This window comes from Anser cygnoides, chromosome 37 (assembly GCF_040182565.1).
Source record: "Anser cygnoides isolate HZ-2024a breed goose chromosome 37, Taihu_goose_T2T_genome, whole genome shotgun sequence".
NCBI lineage: Eukaryota > Metazoa > Chordata > Aves > Anseriformes > Anatidae > Anser > Anser cygnoides.
This window is the reverse complement of record NC_089909.1, coordinates 258,223-275,449: the sequence shown is the minus strand read 5'-3', so window position 1 is coordinate 275,449 and position 17,227 is coordinate 258,223. Positions and strand designations below refer to the sequence as shown.

Here is a 17,227-nt window from a genome sequence, read left to right as displayed (position 1 = left end):
GGAAAGAGCAAGCTGTTTGGCTCCCTGGCAGTGCTGCTGTGCCAGGAATCTTTTTCCCTCCACCTCTGCACACAGACAAGTCCCCCTGCAGCTCCACCACAGGTCTCCAAGAAAGGATCCCAGGCAAACTCGTCACTGCAGGATCCATCCTTGTATATGTCCTTTAAATGAACCTTGTTTACACCAAGACTCAGAGTCACGTGAAACATTGGAGAGAGAAACAGAAGGGGAAGAAACGGGATTTTTTCATAGACAAAATATATCACAATTTAAGTAAAGCAAAAAGAAAATGAAAACGCACATGAAATATGCCTTCGCCTTTAATAAGTTATTTTATGAGTGATATGCAGAAGACAGGCAGTTTACTGCTTCTGAAAAACATCCCATCATCAGTTTCCACACTACATCCTTCAGCTCCTGGTTCCTCATGCTGTAGATGAGGGGGTTCACTGCTGGAGGCATCACCGAGTACAGAACTGCCAGCAAAAGATTCAGGGATGAGGAGGACATGGAGGGGGGCTTCAGGTAGGAAAATATTGCAGTGGTGATGAACAGGGAGACAACAGCCAGGTGAGGGAGGCACGTGGAAAAGGCTTTGTGCCGGCCCTGCTCCGAGGGGATCCTCAGCACTGCCCTGAAGATCTGCACATAGGACAGCACAAGGAAAACAAAACATGCAAATAATAAACAGGCACTAACCACAACAAGACTAACTTCTCTGAGGTAGGTATCTGAGCAGGAGAGCTTGAGGATCTGGGGAATTTCACAGAAGAACTGGTCCAGGGCATTGCCTTGGCAGAGGGGGAGGGAAAAGGTATTGGCAGTGTGAAGCACAGCATAGAGAAAAGTACTGCCCCAGACAGCTGCTGCCATGTTGACACAAGTTCTGCTGTCCATTATTGTCCCGTAGTGCAGGGGTTTGCAGATGGCAACGTAGCGGTCATAGGCCATGATGGTGAGAAGACAAAACTCTGCTGTGAGAAAGAGAATAAAGAAAAAGACCTGGGTAGCACAACCTGCATAGGAAATGGCCGTAGTGTCCCAAAGGGAGTTGGTCATGGCTTTGGGAACAGTCATTGTAATAGTACCCAGGTCGAGGAGGGCGAGGTTGAGGAGGAATAAGTACATGCGGGTGTGGAGGTGGTGGTCGCAGGCTACGGCTGTAAGGATGAGGCCGTTGCCCAGGAGGGCAGCCAGGTAGATGGCCAGGAAGAGCCCGAAGTGCAGGAGCTGCAGCTCGCGTGTGTCTGCGAATGGGAGGAGGAGGAACTCGTTGGGGAAGCTGCTGTTGGACATTTGCTGCCTCTGGGTATGCTTGGCTCTCCATGGAGGAATTTAAAGAGACAAGTTAGATAGTGTTTTCTGAGCAAAACCTAAACCAGATTTCACTGAAACATCCTCAACAAGACACACTGTCTCTTCCAGGGAAGAATACATGCTCCTGCCTGGAGCTCTTGTCTTGGTTTCCTAAGAGTGCCACAGAGACGAGATTAATCGACCTCATTCTCTGGAAGGGTCAGTACTGCCCTTTAGGTACATGGTAAAGGTCAACAGGACTGATACATTTTCCTTGTTCTTCCTGTCCTTCATGGTAGCAGAATGGAAGCAGGTACTCCAGAGAGTGCTTTTCATTCAGGTAGTGTAGGCGTTGGTCTTCCCTCTCAAGAATCTCCCTCAATGTTGTCCTCAGGGAGCTGTGGAGCTGTGAGCAGCCTGCCCCAGGCACCAGCCTCTGGGCATCACCAGGACCCTGCCCTGCCCTGATCAGGGGGCTCCTTCCACCCACAGCTTCTCCCCACAGCACCCTGGGCAGCTCCTCTGCAGGCTGAGTGCTGAGCCTGGCAGGCGGCAGAGGCCCTGCCCCAGCACACAGCCCCTGGGGCACAGCAGGGACCCTGCTCTGCACCACAGCCCTGGACACCCCTGCATGCACCCCAGCTGCACAGCCTACAGCCAGACCCACAAGAAGAAACCCTCATGTCCTTTCCCTCTGAGAGCTTTGGCATGTAATCCCTGCCCTGGAGGTTTTCACTCCCCTCTTATACAAAGAAACTCTGAGGGTTCTTCTGAAAAATCCCATAGGCTGTGGGATTTGTCAGCAAATATGGAGATGGCAACAGGAACAACAGCTGCACTGCCCTGCAGCCAGAGACTTACCCTGTTCAGGGCTGGGAAGATTTCTCCCGCAGTGAGCTCTCAGCAGCCCCCCTCCACACTGCCTTTAACATCTCCCTCCCTTCTCTCAGCCGCCCTTGTCCCCTGCAGGCAGTGCCCCCAGCCCTGCTGCGCTGTGCAGAGGAGCTGCTCGTGGGCAGAGCTGTCTCTGTGCAGCGCTGCCCGCTTGCCAGGAGCTCCCCTTGGGCCCAGGAGCCCAGCCCAGCTCTGCAGCACAGGGAGCTCTTGACAAGTCCCTGGGCCTCTGGGGGAATCAACTTTGAAACAGACTGAAGTAATCATTTATATTCCTTCCCTCCACAGGAGAGGGACCACTGCCCTTCCTCATTTCAGAAGAGGTATGATGTCCAAGAATCACCTTTCCATGTCCTGGTTTCAGGCAGAATACCCACCCAAGAATCTCCCTCCCCCTGCTGAGGGAAGGGTTTCAGCTGAGTCAAACCAGGCATCTCATACTTTATTTGCAGTCCAGAGGCTAGAAGGGGGCTTAGCTGCCTCTCCCATGCCTCACAGAAGCCCACAGGAGTTGGGATTCCTCTTGCTTTGGTTCAGGTGGGCACAAATCAGGCAGCTGTATGTCAGCTGGTTGTCTCAGCTCCCAGCACATTGAATGGAGACAGAGGCCAGGAGGGAGCTGGTCAGATGCAGACCCCTGGTGACATTGGAGATGCCAGAGTGACATTTGAGTGAAATTTGAAGTGCCAAATTCCTCTGGGCCATAAACAGAGACTTTATTGATGCATGTCCAATATAATATAACTGTAGCCATTGTTCAATTGCAAAGAAATAAAAGGCAAGCTATAACCTGGTTGCCATCACCGAAACATGGTGGGTCCACTCCCATGACTGGAGTGCTGCAATGACTGTCTGTAGGCTCTTCAGAAGGGACAGGCAGCACAGACAAGGTGGTGGTGTGGCTCTCTATATTAGAGAGTGTTTTGGTGTTGTAGAACTCGAGGCTGGGAATGATAATGTTGAGTTCCTATGGGTTTGGGTCAGCGGGAAGGCCAAGAAGGAAGGCATCCTGGTGGGGATATCTTATAGACCACCAAACCAGGATGAGGAGACAAATGAGGCGTTCTACAAGCAGCTGGCAGAAGTTGCACAATTGCGAGAACTTGTTCTTGTGGGGCACCTCAACTTCCCAGGTATCTGCTGGAAATACAGTACGGCTCAGAAGAAGCAGTCTAGGAGGTTCCTGGAGAGTGTGGAAGATAGCTTCCTGACAAAGCTGGTTAGTGAACATACCGGGACGGTGCCCAGCTAGACTCTCTGTTCACAAACAGAGAAGGACTGGTGGGAGATGTGGTGGTCGGGAGCTGTCTTGGGCAGAGTGACCCTGAAATGGTAGAGTTCTCTATTCTTGTTGAAGTCAGGAGGGGGATCAGTAAAAGTGCTGTCTTAGACTTCTGGAGGGCAGACTTTGCATTGTTCAGGACACTGGCTAGCACCTTGGGAGGCATTTCTGAAGGACAGAGGAGTCCAGGAAGGCTGGGCCCTCTTCAAGAAGGAAACCTTAATGGCTCAGGAGCAGTCTGTCCCCATGTGCCCAAAGACGACCCGGCGTGGATAATACATAAACACAAAAAGGAGGACTAAGGAGAATCTCCATCCTTTACTGGATGCGGGGGGAAACTTAGTGTCCAGAGATGAGGAGAAGGCTGAGGTGCTTAACGTCTTCTTTCCCTCAGTCTTTAGGAGAAAGAGCAGTTGTCCTCTGGCTACCCAGCCCCCTGAGCTTGTGGAAGGGGATAGGGAGCAGAATGTGGCCCTCATAATCCAAGAGGAAACGGTTGGCGACCTGCTAAAGCACTTAGATGTATGCAAATCAGTGGGGATGGATGGAAACCACCCGAGGGTACTGAGAGAAGTGGCGGAAGAGCTGGCCAGGCCATTTTCTGTCATTTATCGGCAGTCCTGGCTACCAGGGGAGGTCCCAGTAGACTGGCGGCTAGCAAACGTGATGTCAATCTACAAGAAGGGCCAAAGGGTGGACATGGGAAACGATAGGCCTGTTAGTTTGACTGCAGTACCAGGGAAGCTTATTGAACAGGTTATCTTGAGTGTCATCACGCGTTGGGTTAGAAACTGGCTGGGTAGCTGGGCCCAAAGTGTTGTGAATGGAGGACTCCACTAGTGACCAGCAGTTGGAGGCCGGTCATAAGTGGAGTCCCCAAGGGCTCAGTATTAGGGCCAGTTCTTTTTAATATCTTTATCGATGATCTGGATGAGGGGATCGAGTGCACCCTCAGTAAGTTTGCAGACGACACCAAGTTAGGTGCGTGTGTCGATCTGCTCGAGGGTAGGAAGGCTCTGCAGGAGGATCTGCATAGGCTGGACCAATGGGCTGAGGTCAACTGCGTGAAGTTCAACAAGGCCAAGTGCCGGGTCCTGCATCTGGGGCGTAACAACCCCAAGCAGCGCTGCAGGCTGGGAGATGAGTGGTTGGAAAGCTGCCTGGCAGAGAAGGACCTGGGAGTATTGGTTGATAGTCGGCTGAATATGAGCCAGCAGTGTGCTCAGGTGGCCAAGAAGGCCAACAGCATCCTGGCTTGTATCAGAAACATTGTGGCCAGCAGGACTAGGGAAGTGATTGTCCCCCTGTACTCAGCTCTGGTGAGGCTGCCCCTCGAGTACTGTGTTCAGTTTTGGGCCCCTCACTGCAGGAGGGACATGGAGGTGCTGGAGCATGTCCAGAGAAGGGCGACGAAGCTGTTGAGGGGTCTGGAGAACAAGTCTTACAAGGAGTGGCTGAGGGAGCTGGGATTGTTCAGCCTGGAAAAGAGAAGGCTCAGGGGAGACCTTATTGCACTCTACAGATATCTTAAAGGAGGCTGTAGTGAGGTGGGGGTTGGTCTATTCTCCCACATGCTCGGTGATAGGATGAGGGGCAATGGGCGAAATTTGTGCCAGGGGAGTTTTAGGTTGGATTTTAGGAAAAAGTTCTTTACTGAAAGGGGTGTTAGGCATTGGAACGGGCTGCCCAGGGAAGTGGTTGAGTCACCATCCCTGGAGGTCTTTAAAAGACGTTCAGATAGAGAGCATAGTGATATGTTTTAGTGGAGGACTTGTTAGTGTTAGGACATGGGTTGGACTAGGTGATCTTGGAGGTCCCTTCCAACCTAGAGGATTCTGTGATTTTGTGGTAATGTCAGTTATTACAGGAATGGTCAATATTCTGTGTGTCTGTGTGTGTGTGTATGTTTATTTCAACTTTTTTTTTTTTTAATTTGGCTCATTTTGCACATTAAAATTGTATTATTCATGCCATTTCCATTTCAGTGTCTACTTGTTGAGCATAGTTCAAAGACTCTGCACACAACGAGCCAGGCTCTCTGTGAATATAAACAAAAGAAAGGAGCCTGCACTGCCTTCTTTGTCTGACGTCCTTCCTCTGAGACCTGGTCTGGATCTGCAGGGGAAGTCCCCATGTGCAGGGGTGAAGAGGAAAAGAGCCCCATCCCAGCAGCACAGCCAGGGAGCAGCAGCGCTTGGTGCCTGCAGAGCTGCTCTCTTGCCACTGCCACCCTCTCCTGCTGAGCCCTGCTGGTGGGGTCAGGCCCGGCTGCTCCTGTAGCTTGGTGCCAGTGCTGCTGTGGGGCTGTGCTGGGACTGCAGGCAGGGACAGGCAGTGGGCACGGCAGTGGCACAGCTGGCCTCCACTTGCTGCAGCACTTCCCTCCTCAGAGGGGATCTCCTCCGGGCACTGCCTGAAGGCTGAGGCCTTCCTGCAAAGTTGCTGTCAAGAACAAGCCCAAGGAAGAGACTCCAAAGAGGCTCTGTGCTTTGCTGTTTTCCAGATGGGCTCAGGGTGGTGAGAGCAGTGTCCCAGCATGGAGTTTAGGGATCTGGGGCTAGTTCACAAGTTCCCTGTTAGTTGCTAGTGGCCATGCAGCTGATGAATATTTCTAATTCCTAGACACTCGGGCTCCACAGAACACGATGGTGGTGATGGCAGAGGAGTTTTTTTGTTTGTTTGTTTGTTTTTTCCCTGGAGGGATCCAGGAGCTTCCAGGGGAGCCCAGGTGATCTGCAGGGGAAATATGAACCTGGGAGACAACTGCAGAGCGTGAGCCTGTCCAAGGTGGACTGACCAGAGCTCAAGTGCTCAATCTGGTGTGAACAGGCATAGGAGAGCTCTGCAGCCCCGGGGCATGCAGCAGCCCCAACAAAGGAATCTGGCGAGTGAATTATTCCAGCCCTGGGGCAATATCAGTGACCCCATGAGCTGTGCCTGCCTCCCAGCCTGCCCAGCACTGCCCTGGGATGCCCCCGTGCTCCAGGGTCAACAAAGGTGCGCAACAACTGGGCACTCGCTCTGCAGAGCAGCACTGCCAGCTGGGGCTGGGGCTGGGGCTGGGGCTGGGAGGGCGCTTCCCCTGAGAGTCTTCTAGGCCAGCTTCAGGCACATGGCTTCTGGACGTGAGCGTGATCTTCATTGTGCACAAGGAGCTGAGAGACCACAAACAGGCACGGGGCTGGAACATTGCCTGCAAGGTCCCTCCTGCCCTCGCACCCCACAGGAGTGACACAGAACTGGCTGCTGTGCGTCAGAGAGGCTGGGAGTCCAGCAGCAGTGCCATGGGCTTGAAGGATCACAACCAGCTCACTTCTGTCTGGGCAGACTCTGGCCCAGGAAGGGGGTGTTTTGTAGGTATGGTATTAGGAGGGCAGTGGTGCCTCAGAAGCTCTAAGTCCAGGAGGAAGCGAATGGCTGTTAAACAGCCTGTGAGTTGACCTCTTTCTGAAGTAGCTGACAGGTCATCCCTTGAATTCTGGCTGGGATCTGTGCCTTTAGGCTCACATCTGCTGGTCTCCATGATAGGCCAGCAGATGCACCTGCTTTGCACATAGTTTGTGAGATCCTCTCTCCCTAAGGACCTGGTAGGCCCCATTGAGGAAGAGGTCTTGAACAGGTGTCATGTCAGAGGTTTCAGCTTTTGCCTCATTCATCCTTCAGGGCTGCTTTCAGTTTTCTACACAGAGGGGGCCACTGCCTCCCAGATGCCTGGGGGAACACAAAGCCTTCATGAGGCCATGGAAGAAGTTACCCTGGGTCCATAGGAACCATTTTGGAACCAAAACATGTAGGCAGGAAGCGCACTTTTGTGGTGTTGCAGAGCTGCTGGGCACATTGTGCAGGGTGCTCCGACAGCCTTTGTGTCCTTCTCCATGCTGGCTTAGGAGCTGCTTCTTTCTCAGGAACAGAGCAGCCAACAGAGGTGAGACAGATACTCTGAGTTCATGAAAGCCATCAGAAAGCTGCCCCTAAGAAGATGATTGATGTGGGGAAAAAGGAGGAGCGTGGCCAGGAGAGATGTGAGATTTGGGGGAGGAAAGAGGAGCTTGGAGAGCAGAAGCTAACGATTTCGGAGAGGTAAGAATATTCAGGTAATGTTGATCCCACCATAAAGCTGACTTAAAGCAGTCATGTGAGGCCCTTACCCTATTTTAACCTGTAACATTAATACCTAAATCTAAATGCCACTCCACACCCTGACAGGAATCCACTGCTCTAACTTTTGACCACAATATCCCTTGAAGCCAAAATTAGTCCATAACCCCTTTCTATGACCCTCTCTTGCTCACCCAGATCCCTGCCCTTAACACTAGCATTAAAATGCTCTATTTAACCCTAGTCTTCTTGCAGACCTAAACAAAATCCTCAACCAAAGAGCTTGCCCATACCCTAACCACAGACCTGACACCACAAGCAGAACACTAAACCCTCCCACTAAAACTCTGCTTAATGTCTCACCTAGAAAAGTTTGCCGTAGTCCCTAATGGCATACATGAACAACTATCATCCAAAGCCTGTCTTCCTGTGCATTAACCTTCTCAGCTTTAACCCTTTTCCTAACCCTTAACTTTAGGTTCTTCGTCCCTTGGGGCAGGGCAGGAATTGTGAGATTGCTGTGCAGTCACACGGCGTTCAGTGATGAATGTGAGAGGCCATGGATCTGAGCAGCTAGTAGGCCACAAGGAGGAGATGGGAATGCTCTGATGAGCTGAGCTCTGCCTCAGGATCTCCCGCACCAGCAGGAGGAATGTGACTGTGGAAGGGACTGTGAGGTCACCTCTGTCTCTGCAGTTGATAGGGCAGGAGCAGGAACGTGTCACTGAAAGGGATTGTGAGGTCACTTCTGTCTGAAGTAGCTGACAGGTCACACTTCTACCTAGGATCTGTACTTTTCAGCTGACATCTGCCAGTGGACCTGCTAGGCCAGCAGAAGGCACCTGGTTGGCATGCTGACTGTGGGATCCCCTCTGCCTACATACCCAGGAGGACCCAGACAGAAAGAAGGCCTGAACATGGGTTGTCCTGTCCCCTCTGCTCGATTACATGAGTGGACAGCAGCAGGAACAAGGCTTGGTTGTGTCTACACAAGAAGCTGTAAGGCGAGCAGCAGGACCATGGCGTGGAAGATGCTGGTGAGGTGACTTCTGTCTGGTTGGCTGACAGGTCACTAGAAGGCCAATGGGTTGGGATGCCTACTTCAGGAGTGGTTTCCACCCTGATGGAGCTTTCTTTGGTAGTCGAAAAGAGCAGGAGAGAAAAAACTGCCGCAAAGTGCACCATGGAAGATTGGCGCTGGCCATGAAGAGGAAGAAATGTCCCTCAAAGTGTTGTGCTGTGGTGCCAGAGGTCACCCAAAGAGTGTCTGTGATCAGACCATGGCTTTGTGTTTCAAGGAACAGCTGGTGAGGGTTGATGAGACATCGGTGAAACCACAGAAATGCTGGGATGAGAGCAAGGTGGTGAACAGAGATGGGTGTCTGCAGCCTTCAAGGAAATAGGGCAAAGTGTGGGGCAGCACAAGAAAGTCTGGAGAGGGTGAAGAGGTGGGTGCTGGTAAGAAGAGAAGGCCCCAACAGCCCTGACATTTTTGTCCCCTTGGATAGAGCTTGTGAGGAGATGAGATATAGTCATTGCAAGGGGGGTCATTGCTTTCTTGAGACCCTGTGCAGAGCCAGGGAGGTGTCATACCATTGTTCTTCTCCTGGCATCACACTGCCCACCACATCCCACAGACCCCCAGGAAAAGCCCTGAGACATACATGGGGGTGCAGGATCTTCCCTCCCAGTTGCTGGAGTCAGGACCCGGCCCTTTTACTTCACCACAACAAACCCAGAGTTTTCTCAGCACAGTGCTTTGCCTATCTGTAAGCATGGCCTCCAATTATCTGCCCTAACAAATCCCTGAAGAGAATCTCTTGGTAATGGCCCTCAGTGGGGCCCATTAATACTCCAAGTCACTTCAACTTTTCCTTCTGACTTTACTTTCTCAAACAATGGCATCATTCTCCTCTCAGTACCTGAGCTTCAGAGACTGAGCACCAAAATCCACCATGGAATTCATTAAAATGCAGAAACACCTAAGGAACCATATGTCTTCCATAGTTTTATTCAAGTCTTCAGGACATGGACAGCTAATTGGAGAGCCTTCATGGTGTACTTAAGGAGGAAGATATCAAAAAGCACATAATAAAAATCTTTTCTAGTTTTAAAAGGTGAATTTTGTTGCATTTCGGCTTTGAGCATCTTTCTTCAATTGATATTAATCCAGGGCTTCTCCTATGGAGACATCCATAGGGAGGAAAAGCAGACTCTTGAGGTCTGACAGTGCATGGACAACCTTGCTCCTCTCCACCCCAACCCTGACATTTCTCTCATTGGCCACCTGGTGCTTGCATCACTTTTCCTTACACCAGACTTCTGCACTGAAGTCTGCAGCTGGATGTTACAGCCCCTTTGCACCAGCTCCCACCTGCTTTCCTCAGAGACCTGGCTGCACACAGGCACAGAAGGTTTTTTCCTCATTTTCAAGCAAACAACAGGAAAACATGCAGCAATTTTCCAAACAGCAAACAAGCTCCTCATCTTGAATGTCTTCAGTGAGGTTTACCTTCCCAAAAGGATGACTGTAAATTAAGTATTTTATACTGATTGATAGGAAATCATAAGTATTAAGATTAACCTGGCAGGCACCTGAGCACCACACAGCTCACCCTCACCCCCCAAAAGCTCACGTGTTGAGATAAGGACAGTTTGATAGGACAGAAAAAGAAGAGAGAATAATGATGATGATGATAATAATAATAATAATAATATGTACAAAGCAAGGATGCACAATGCAATTGCTCACCACCTGCTGAACGATGCCCATCCCGTGCCTCTGCAGTGGCCCCCTTGACCACGGCCGACCTGCACCAGGATCCAGTGTGCCTGTCTCTTGACCTTATTTTTTCAGTGCAAAATCATATTTCAGAAGGATTTGGTACATGTTCTTCCCTTTCTCAAGAACAGCCTCTGCTTTCTAACCTCACATAATGATGCCATCAATGTACTGCTGGTGTTCAGGAGCTTCCCCTGCTCCAGGGCGGTCTGAATCAGTCCATGGCATATAGTAGGGCTGTGTTTCCACCCCGGGGCAGTTGATTTCAGGTGGACTGGACTCCCCTCCAAATTAAAGCAAACAGTGGCCTGCATGCTGCTGGAAAAGGAATGGAGAAAAATGCTTTAGGGATACCAATTGTGGCATAGCAGTAGGCTGCCTTTGACTCTAGTTTGTATCAATGGGAGATATCATCAGGGATGCTGGGGATAAGGTACGGGATGACATGCCATCCCACTCACGCCAGCTGAACACCAGAGCCAGCAAAGGATGCCCAGAGCCTAGAGAGGGAACAGAGCTTAACAGGAGAGCTCCCGCAGGCCCACATGGACGAGTTAAAATTGCCCCATGCAGAAAGGCAGATGCATTGGGAGCCCAACTCAAATGCCTCTATGTAAATGCACGCAGCATGGGGAATAACCAAGGGGAACTGGAGGTGTGTGTGCGGTTGCAGGGTTATGATCTCGTTGCAATGACTGAGACATGGTGGGACATCTCCCATGACCAGAATGTGGCCATGGACAGCTTTGTGATTTTAGTGAGGACAGGCCAGGAAGGCGAGGTGGTGGAGTTGCTCTTTATGTCAGTGAGCAACTGGAATGTATGCAGCTCTGCCTAGGTGGGGACGAAGTGCAAGTCGAGAGCCTATGGGTGAGGATCAAAGGGCAGGCCAACAGGGGTGACAGTGTGGTGGGTGTTTACTACAGGCCACTGGATCAGGAAGAGGAAGTGGATGAGGCCTTCTACAGGCAGCTACAAGTTGCCTCACGTTCTCAGGCCCTGCTTCTTATGGGGAATTTTAACCACCCAGATATTTGCTGGGGAGACAACACAGCTCAGAACAAATGGTCCAGGAGGTTACTGCAGACCATGGCAGATAACTTCTTGATGCAGGAAGAAAGTAAGTCAACAAGGAGAAGGGCGCTGCTGGACTTGGTGCTAGCAAACAGAGATGGTCTAGTTGGAAACATGAAGGTTGAGGGCAGTCTCGGCTGCAGTGATCATGAGATGCTGGAGTTCAAGATCCTGCGAGGAGGAATTAGGGCAAAAGGAGGACTGCAACCCTGGATTTCAAGCGAGTTAACTTTGACCTCTTTGGAGACCTAATTGGAAGAATCCTCTGGGCCAGGACCTGGGGGGAAAGGGTGTCCAGGAGAGCTGGCTAATATTCAAGCACCACTTCCTCCAAGCTCAGGGTTGGTGCATCCTTACAAGAAAGAAGTTGAGCAAGGGGGGCAGGAGAACTGCATGGATGGACAAGGAGCTCTTGGGAAAACTTAAGCAGCAGAAGAAGTTGTACGTGATGTGGAAGAAGGAACAGACAACTTGGGTGGAATTTAGGAACATTGTCAGAGAATGCAGGGATGCAATGAGAAAGGCCAAGGCCCAGTTAGAATTACATTTAGTGAGAGACATCAGGGATAACAAGAATGGCTTCTTCAAATACATCAGCAGCAAAAGGAAGACTGAGGAAAATGTGAGTGCTCAGCTAAAGGAGGTGGGTACCTTGGTGATGGCGGATACAGAGAAGGTAGAGTTACTGAATGCCTTCGTTGCTTTGGTCTTTCACTGCTAAGGCTAGAACCCAAGCACTACTGAGCCTGGAAACAAGAGGGAAAACCTGGAGGGAAGAAGACTTTCCCCATGTTGAAGGGGATTGGCTTAGAGGTTATTTAGGCAAGGCAGACACCCACAAACCTATGGGCCCCAATGGGATGCACCTGAGGGTGCTGAGGGAAGTGGCAGGCATTATTGCTAAGCCACTCTCTATCATGTTCAAAATGTCTTGGAGGACAGGAGAGGTGCCTGAGGACTGGAAGAAAGCCAACATTACTCCAGTCTTCAAGGAGGGCAAGAAGGAAGACCCAGGCAACTACAGGCCAGTCATCCTCACCTCCATCCCTGGAAAGGTGATGGAGCAGCTGATCCTTGAGGCCATCTCTAAGCACATGGAGGAAAAGAAGGTGATCAGAAGCAGTCACCATGGATTCATCAAGGGGAAGTTGGGTTTAACCCACCTGGTAGCCTTCTAAGATGAGATGACTGGATGGATGGATGGATGAGGGGAGAGCAGTGGATGTTGTCTACCTTGATTCAGCAAGACTTTTGACACTGTCTCCCATAACATCCTCCTGGGCAAGCTCCGGATCTGTGGGATCCATGAGTGCACAGTGGGGTGGATCAAGAACTGGCTGGATGGCAGAGCTCTGTGTTGTGCTCAACGGTGTCGAGTCTAGTTGGAGGTCTGTGGCTTGTGGTGTCTCCCAGGGGTCAGTACTGGGTCCAGTGCCATCCAACTTATTCATCAGTGATCTAGATGAAGGGGCAGAGCGCACCCTATGCAAGTTTGTGGACAATACAAAACTTGTCAAAATTTTTGACACATCAGAGGCCTGTGCGGCCACTCAGAAGGACCTGGACAGGCTGGAGAGTTGGGCAGAGAGGAACCTCATGAGGTTCAACAAGGTCAAGTGCAGGGTCCTGCATCTGGGGAGGAACAACCCCGGGCACCAGTACAGGTTGGGGGCTGACCTGCTGGAGTGCAGCTCTGCAGAGGGGGACCTGGGAGTCGTGGTGGAGAAGTTAGCCATGAGCCAGCAATGTGCCCTTGTGGCCAAGAAGGCCAATGAGATCCTAGCCTGCATCAGGAGTGTGGACACCAGTTCGAAAGAGGTGGTCCTCCCCCTCTGCTCAGCCCTGGTGAGGCCACACATGGAGTACTGTGTCCAGTTCTGGGCTCCCCAGTACAAAAGGGACGTAGAACTTCTAGAGAGGGTCCAGCGTAGAGCCACAAAGATGATTAAGGTATTGGAGCATCTGTCCTGTGAGGAAAGACTAAGCAAGCTGGGTCTGTTTAGCCTAGAGAAGAGGAGACTGAGAGGGGATCTTATCAGCCTTTATAAATGCTTGAGGGGACAATGTAAAGTGGATGGATCCAAACTCTTCTCAGTGGTGGGGAGTGATAGGACAAGGGGTAATGGGTATAAATTGAATGACAGGAGATTTCATTGTCATATGAGGAAGAACTTCTTTACAGTTTGGGTGACAGAGCACTGGAACAGACTGCCCAGAGAGGCTGTGGAGTCTCCTTCTTTGGAGATATTCAAAATCCACCTGGATGCGACCCTGTGTAACATGCTCTAGGTGAGCCTGCATGAGTAGGGGGGTTGGACTAGATGATCTCTGGAGGGCCCTTCTAAGCACAACCATTCTGTGATTCTGTGAAATAAATAAAAAGATGTGTTGTTGTTCTTCTCGGTGTGTAAGAAGTCTTCATTTTCAGAATTTTGTAGCTTGTTTAGAAGATTTATGATTTTTTTCATAGGTCTGGGACATGTCCCAGCAAGATGAGGAAGTTCCCTCTGTGCAAATATAAATTTATATAGATATTTCCAAAAATGCATGTCCTCCCAATAACATAAATGGAGGTATTGTATCCCCCAAACATATTTATCTTGGCATATTTCACATCTACATTTCATATCTAAACGGAACTGGGAGCAATAAAGTTTTGAGAGGTTGGATAGGTCCTGCCTTTACTTCTTTGCCATTGGGCTACAGCTGCTAGCAGTTTCCTCATATCATCTCTGTTTATGACCCAGAGAAATCTGACACCACAAATGTCACTCAAATGTCACTCTGACACCTCCAACGTCACCTGGTGTCTGCATCTAAACTTCTCCCTCCACCTGCCTTCCACCTCCATTAAATGTGCTGGGAGCTGAGACACGCAGCAGACATGCAGATGTCTGGTTTGTGCCCACCTGAACAAAGACGAGAGGAATCCCAGCTCCTGTGGGCTTCTGTGAGGCATGGGAGAGACAGCTACGACCCCTTCTAGCCTGTGGACTGAAAAAAAAGAAAGAGATGCCTTGGTTGACTCAGATGAAAAACTTCCCTCATCAGGGGGAAGGCAGATCCCTCCCTGTCCTTGCCTGGGTGTTCTGCCTAAAACCAGGACATGGAAAGGTGATTCTTGGACATCATACTTTTTCTGATATGAGGAACGACAATGCTTGAAATGAGTTTTCTTCACCGGCAGAGGGAAGGAACATCAGTGATTGCTTCAGTCTGTTTCAAAGTCAATTCCCCTGGAGGCCCAGGGACTTGTCAAGAGCTCCCTGTGCTGCTGAGCTGGGCCGGGCTCCTGGGCCCAAAGGGAGCTCCTGGCAAGTGGGCAGCGCTGCAGAGAGACAGCTCTGCCCAGGAGCAGCTCCTCTGCACAGCACAGCAGGGCTGGGGGCACTGCCTGCAGGGGACAAGGGCGACTGAGAGAAGGGAGGGAGATGTTAAAGGCAGTGTGGAAGGGGGATGCTGAGAGCTCACTGCGGGAGAAATCTTCCCAGCCCTGAACAGGGTAAGTCTCTGGCTGCAGGGCAACACAGCTGTTGTTCCTGGTGCCATTTCCAGATTTGCTGACAAATCCTGCAGCCTATGGGGATTTTTCAGAAGAACCCTCAGAGTTTCTTTGTATAAGAGAGGAGTGAAAACCTCCAGAGCAGGGATTACCTGCCAAAGCTCTCAGAGTGACAGAACATGATTGTTCCTTCTCACGAGGCTGGCTGCAGGCTGTGCAGGCAGGGTGCATGCAGGGGTGCCCAGGGCTGTGGTGCAGAGCAGGGACCCTCTTGTACCCCAGGTGCTGTGTGCCTGGGCAGGGCCTCTGCTGCCTGCCAGGCTCAGCACTCAGCTTGCCCGGGGAGCTTCCCATGGAGATGCGGGGAGAAGCTGCAGGTGGAAGGACCCCCCCGACAGGGCAGGGTCCTGCTGGTGCCCAGATGCTACTGCCTGGGGCAGGCTGCTCAGAGCTCCACAGCACCCCCAGGGCATCTCTAGGGGAGATTCTTGAAAGGCAAGAACAACACCTCCTGTACCTGAAGGGAAGGCACTCTCTGAGGTCTCTGCTTTAATCTTCCTGCTTTTCGAGGGCAGTCAGGATGATAATGGTGTTGTCAGGATTGTAGAAGGGACTGAAACTCACAGGGCATTACACTGAAAGAGACCTGTAGGTCTTTGAGGAACCTCACAAACTCGCTCCACACTCTTCAGTCTACAGACAGCACCAACACCACCTTCATTGTTTCTTGTGGGATTGTTGGAACTCCCTCTCAGCACCTTTAAGTAGGGAGATGCCTCTGGCCAGCGGACGCCTGATATCCATCCCTGGTGCTCTTTAGCATATACTGTATGCTTGTACTGACTCCTGCTGGGCCTACAGAGAGTCTGCATGTTCTCTGTAGCACCCTTAGGCAGAGAAACCCAGAGCTCCAGGCAGGAGCAAGTCTTCTTCAGATGAAGATGCAGTGAGGATGCAGTCTTGGTGAGGAGGTTTCTGTGAAATATGGTTTAGGTTTTCCTCAGAAAAGCCTCTGTAACTTGTCACTGTCTATTCCCCCATGGACAGCCAACCATGCCCCAAGGCAGCAAATGTTCAACAGCAGCTTACCCACAGAGTTCTTCCTCCTGGCATTTGCAGACACACGCGAGCTGCAGCTCCTGCACTTCGGGCTCTTACTGGGCATCTACCTGGCTGCCCTCCTGGGCAATGGCCTCATCCTCACAGCTGTAGCCTGCAACCACCGCCTCCACACCCCCATGTACTTCTTCCTCCTCAACCTCGTCCTCCTTGACATCGGCTGCATCTCCGTCACACTACCCAAAGCCATGGCCAATTCCCTGTGGGACACCAAGACCATTTCCTTCTTCAGTTGTGCTGCCCAGGTCTTTATGTTTGCTGTCTTTATTCTAGCGGAGTTTTATCTTCTCACCGTCATGGCCTATGACCGCTACATTGCCATCTGCAAACCCCTGCACTACAGGACCATCATAAGTGGAAAAACCTGTGTCAACATGGCAGCAGCTGCCTGGGGTAGTGGGTTTCTCCATGCTGTGCTGCACACTGCCAATACATTTTCCCTTCCATTCTGCCAAGCCGATGCCCTGGACCAGTTCTTCTGTGAAATTCCCCAGATCCTCAAGCTCTCCTGCTCAGATGCCTACCTCAGAGAAGCTGGGCTTATTCTTTTTACTGCATGTTCACTTTTAGTGTGTTTTCTTTTCATTCTGTACTCCTACATGCAGATCTTCAGGGCTGTGCTGAGGATTGCCTCAGAGCAGGGACGGCACAAAGCCTTTTCCACGTGCCTCCCTCACCTTGCCATTGTCTCCCTGTACATCAGCACTGGCATATTTGCCTACTTGAGACCCCCATCCATGTCCTCCTCATCCCTGAATATTTTACTAGCAGTTCTGTACTCAGTGTTGACTCCAGCAGTGAACCCCCTCATCTACAGCATGAGGAATCAGGTGCTGAAAGATGCAGTGTGGAAAGTGATGTCTGCGTGTTTTTCAGAAGCAATATAGTTACTGTCCTCTGCATATCACTGATAATGCAACTCATTACAGACCGAGATATTTTCATTATATTTTCCTTCCATCTTTACTTTTACTTCTTTTACTGATGGTAAGGTAGTCCAGAGAGAAATGTGATCACTATTTGCATTCCACAGACAAAGCGGAGCTCTGCAACACCAGGAAATGGGAAAGGCGTTGGGAAAATTATTAGTTATTCAATCAGTGAAATTTCACAGTCTGGATCGAGTGAATCACCCCAAAACTTCTCCTGACGTTGGAAATGAGTTGGACTTGATGATCCT

General features: G+C 50.8%; 2 protein-coding genes across 2 annotated transcripts; one reads left to right on the top strand and one right to left on the bottom strand.

Annotated features, from left to right (window-relative positions):
• Positions 1-58: 58 nt before the first annotated feature.
• LOC136788442 (olfactory receptor 14A16-like) lies at positions 59-1,296 on the bottom strand. The gene has a single exon (XM_066986987.1). It carries the CDS (start codon positions 1,294-1,296, stop codon positions 334-336), a length of 963 nt encoding a protein of 320 aa, XP_066843088.1. The 3' UTR covers positions 59-333.
• An 11,864-nt stretch (positions 1,297-13,160) lies between these two features.
• On the top strand, positions 13,161-16,934 carry LOC136788456 (olfactory receptor 14A16-like). The gene is made up of 2 exons (XM_066987001.1): positions 13,161-13,353; positions 15,976-16,934. The coding sequence occupies exons 1-2, from the start codon at positions 13,161-13,163 to the stop codon at positions 16,932-16,934; spliced, it is 1,152 nt and encodes a 383-aa protein (XP_066843102.1).
• The last annotated feature ends 293 nt before the right edge of the window (positions 16,935-17,227 follow it).

What these genes read in the sequence shown, in the direction of transcription:
- LOC136788442 (XM_066986987.1), bottom strand. Translation starts at nt 1,296, where the DNA reads ATGTCCAACAGCAGCTTCCCCAACGAGTTCCTCCTCCTCCCATTCGCA.
- LOC136788456 (XM_066987001.1), top strand. Translation starts at nt 13,161, where the DNA reads ATGAGCCAGCAATGTGCCCTTGTGGCCAAGAAGGCCAATGAGATCCTA. An exon ending in ACTTCTAGAGAGGGTCCAGC is followed by an intron (nt 13,354 to 15,975) that starts GTAGAGCCACAA and finishes CCCCATGGACAG; the next exon opens with CCAACCATGCCCCAAGGCAG.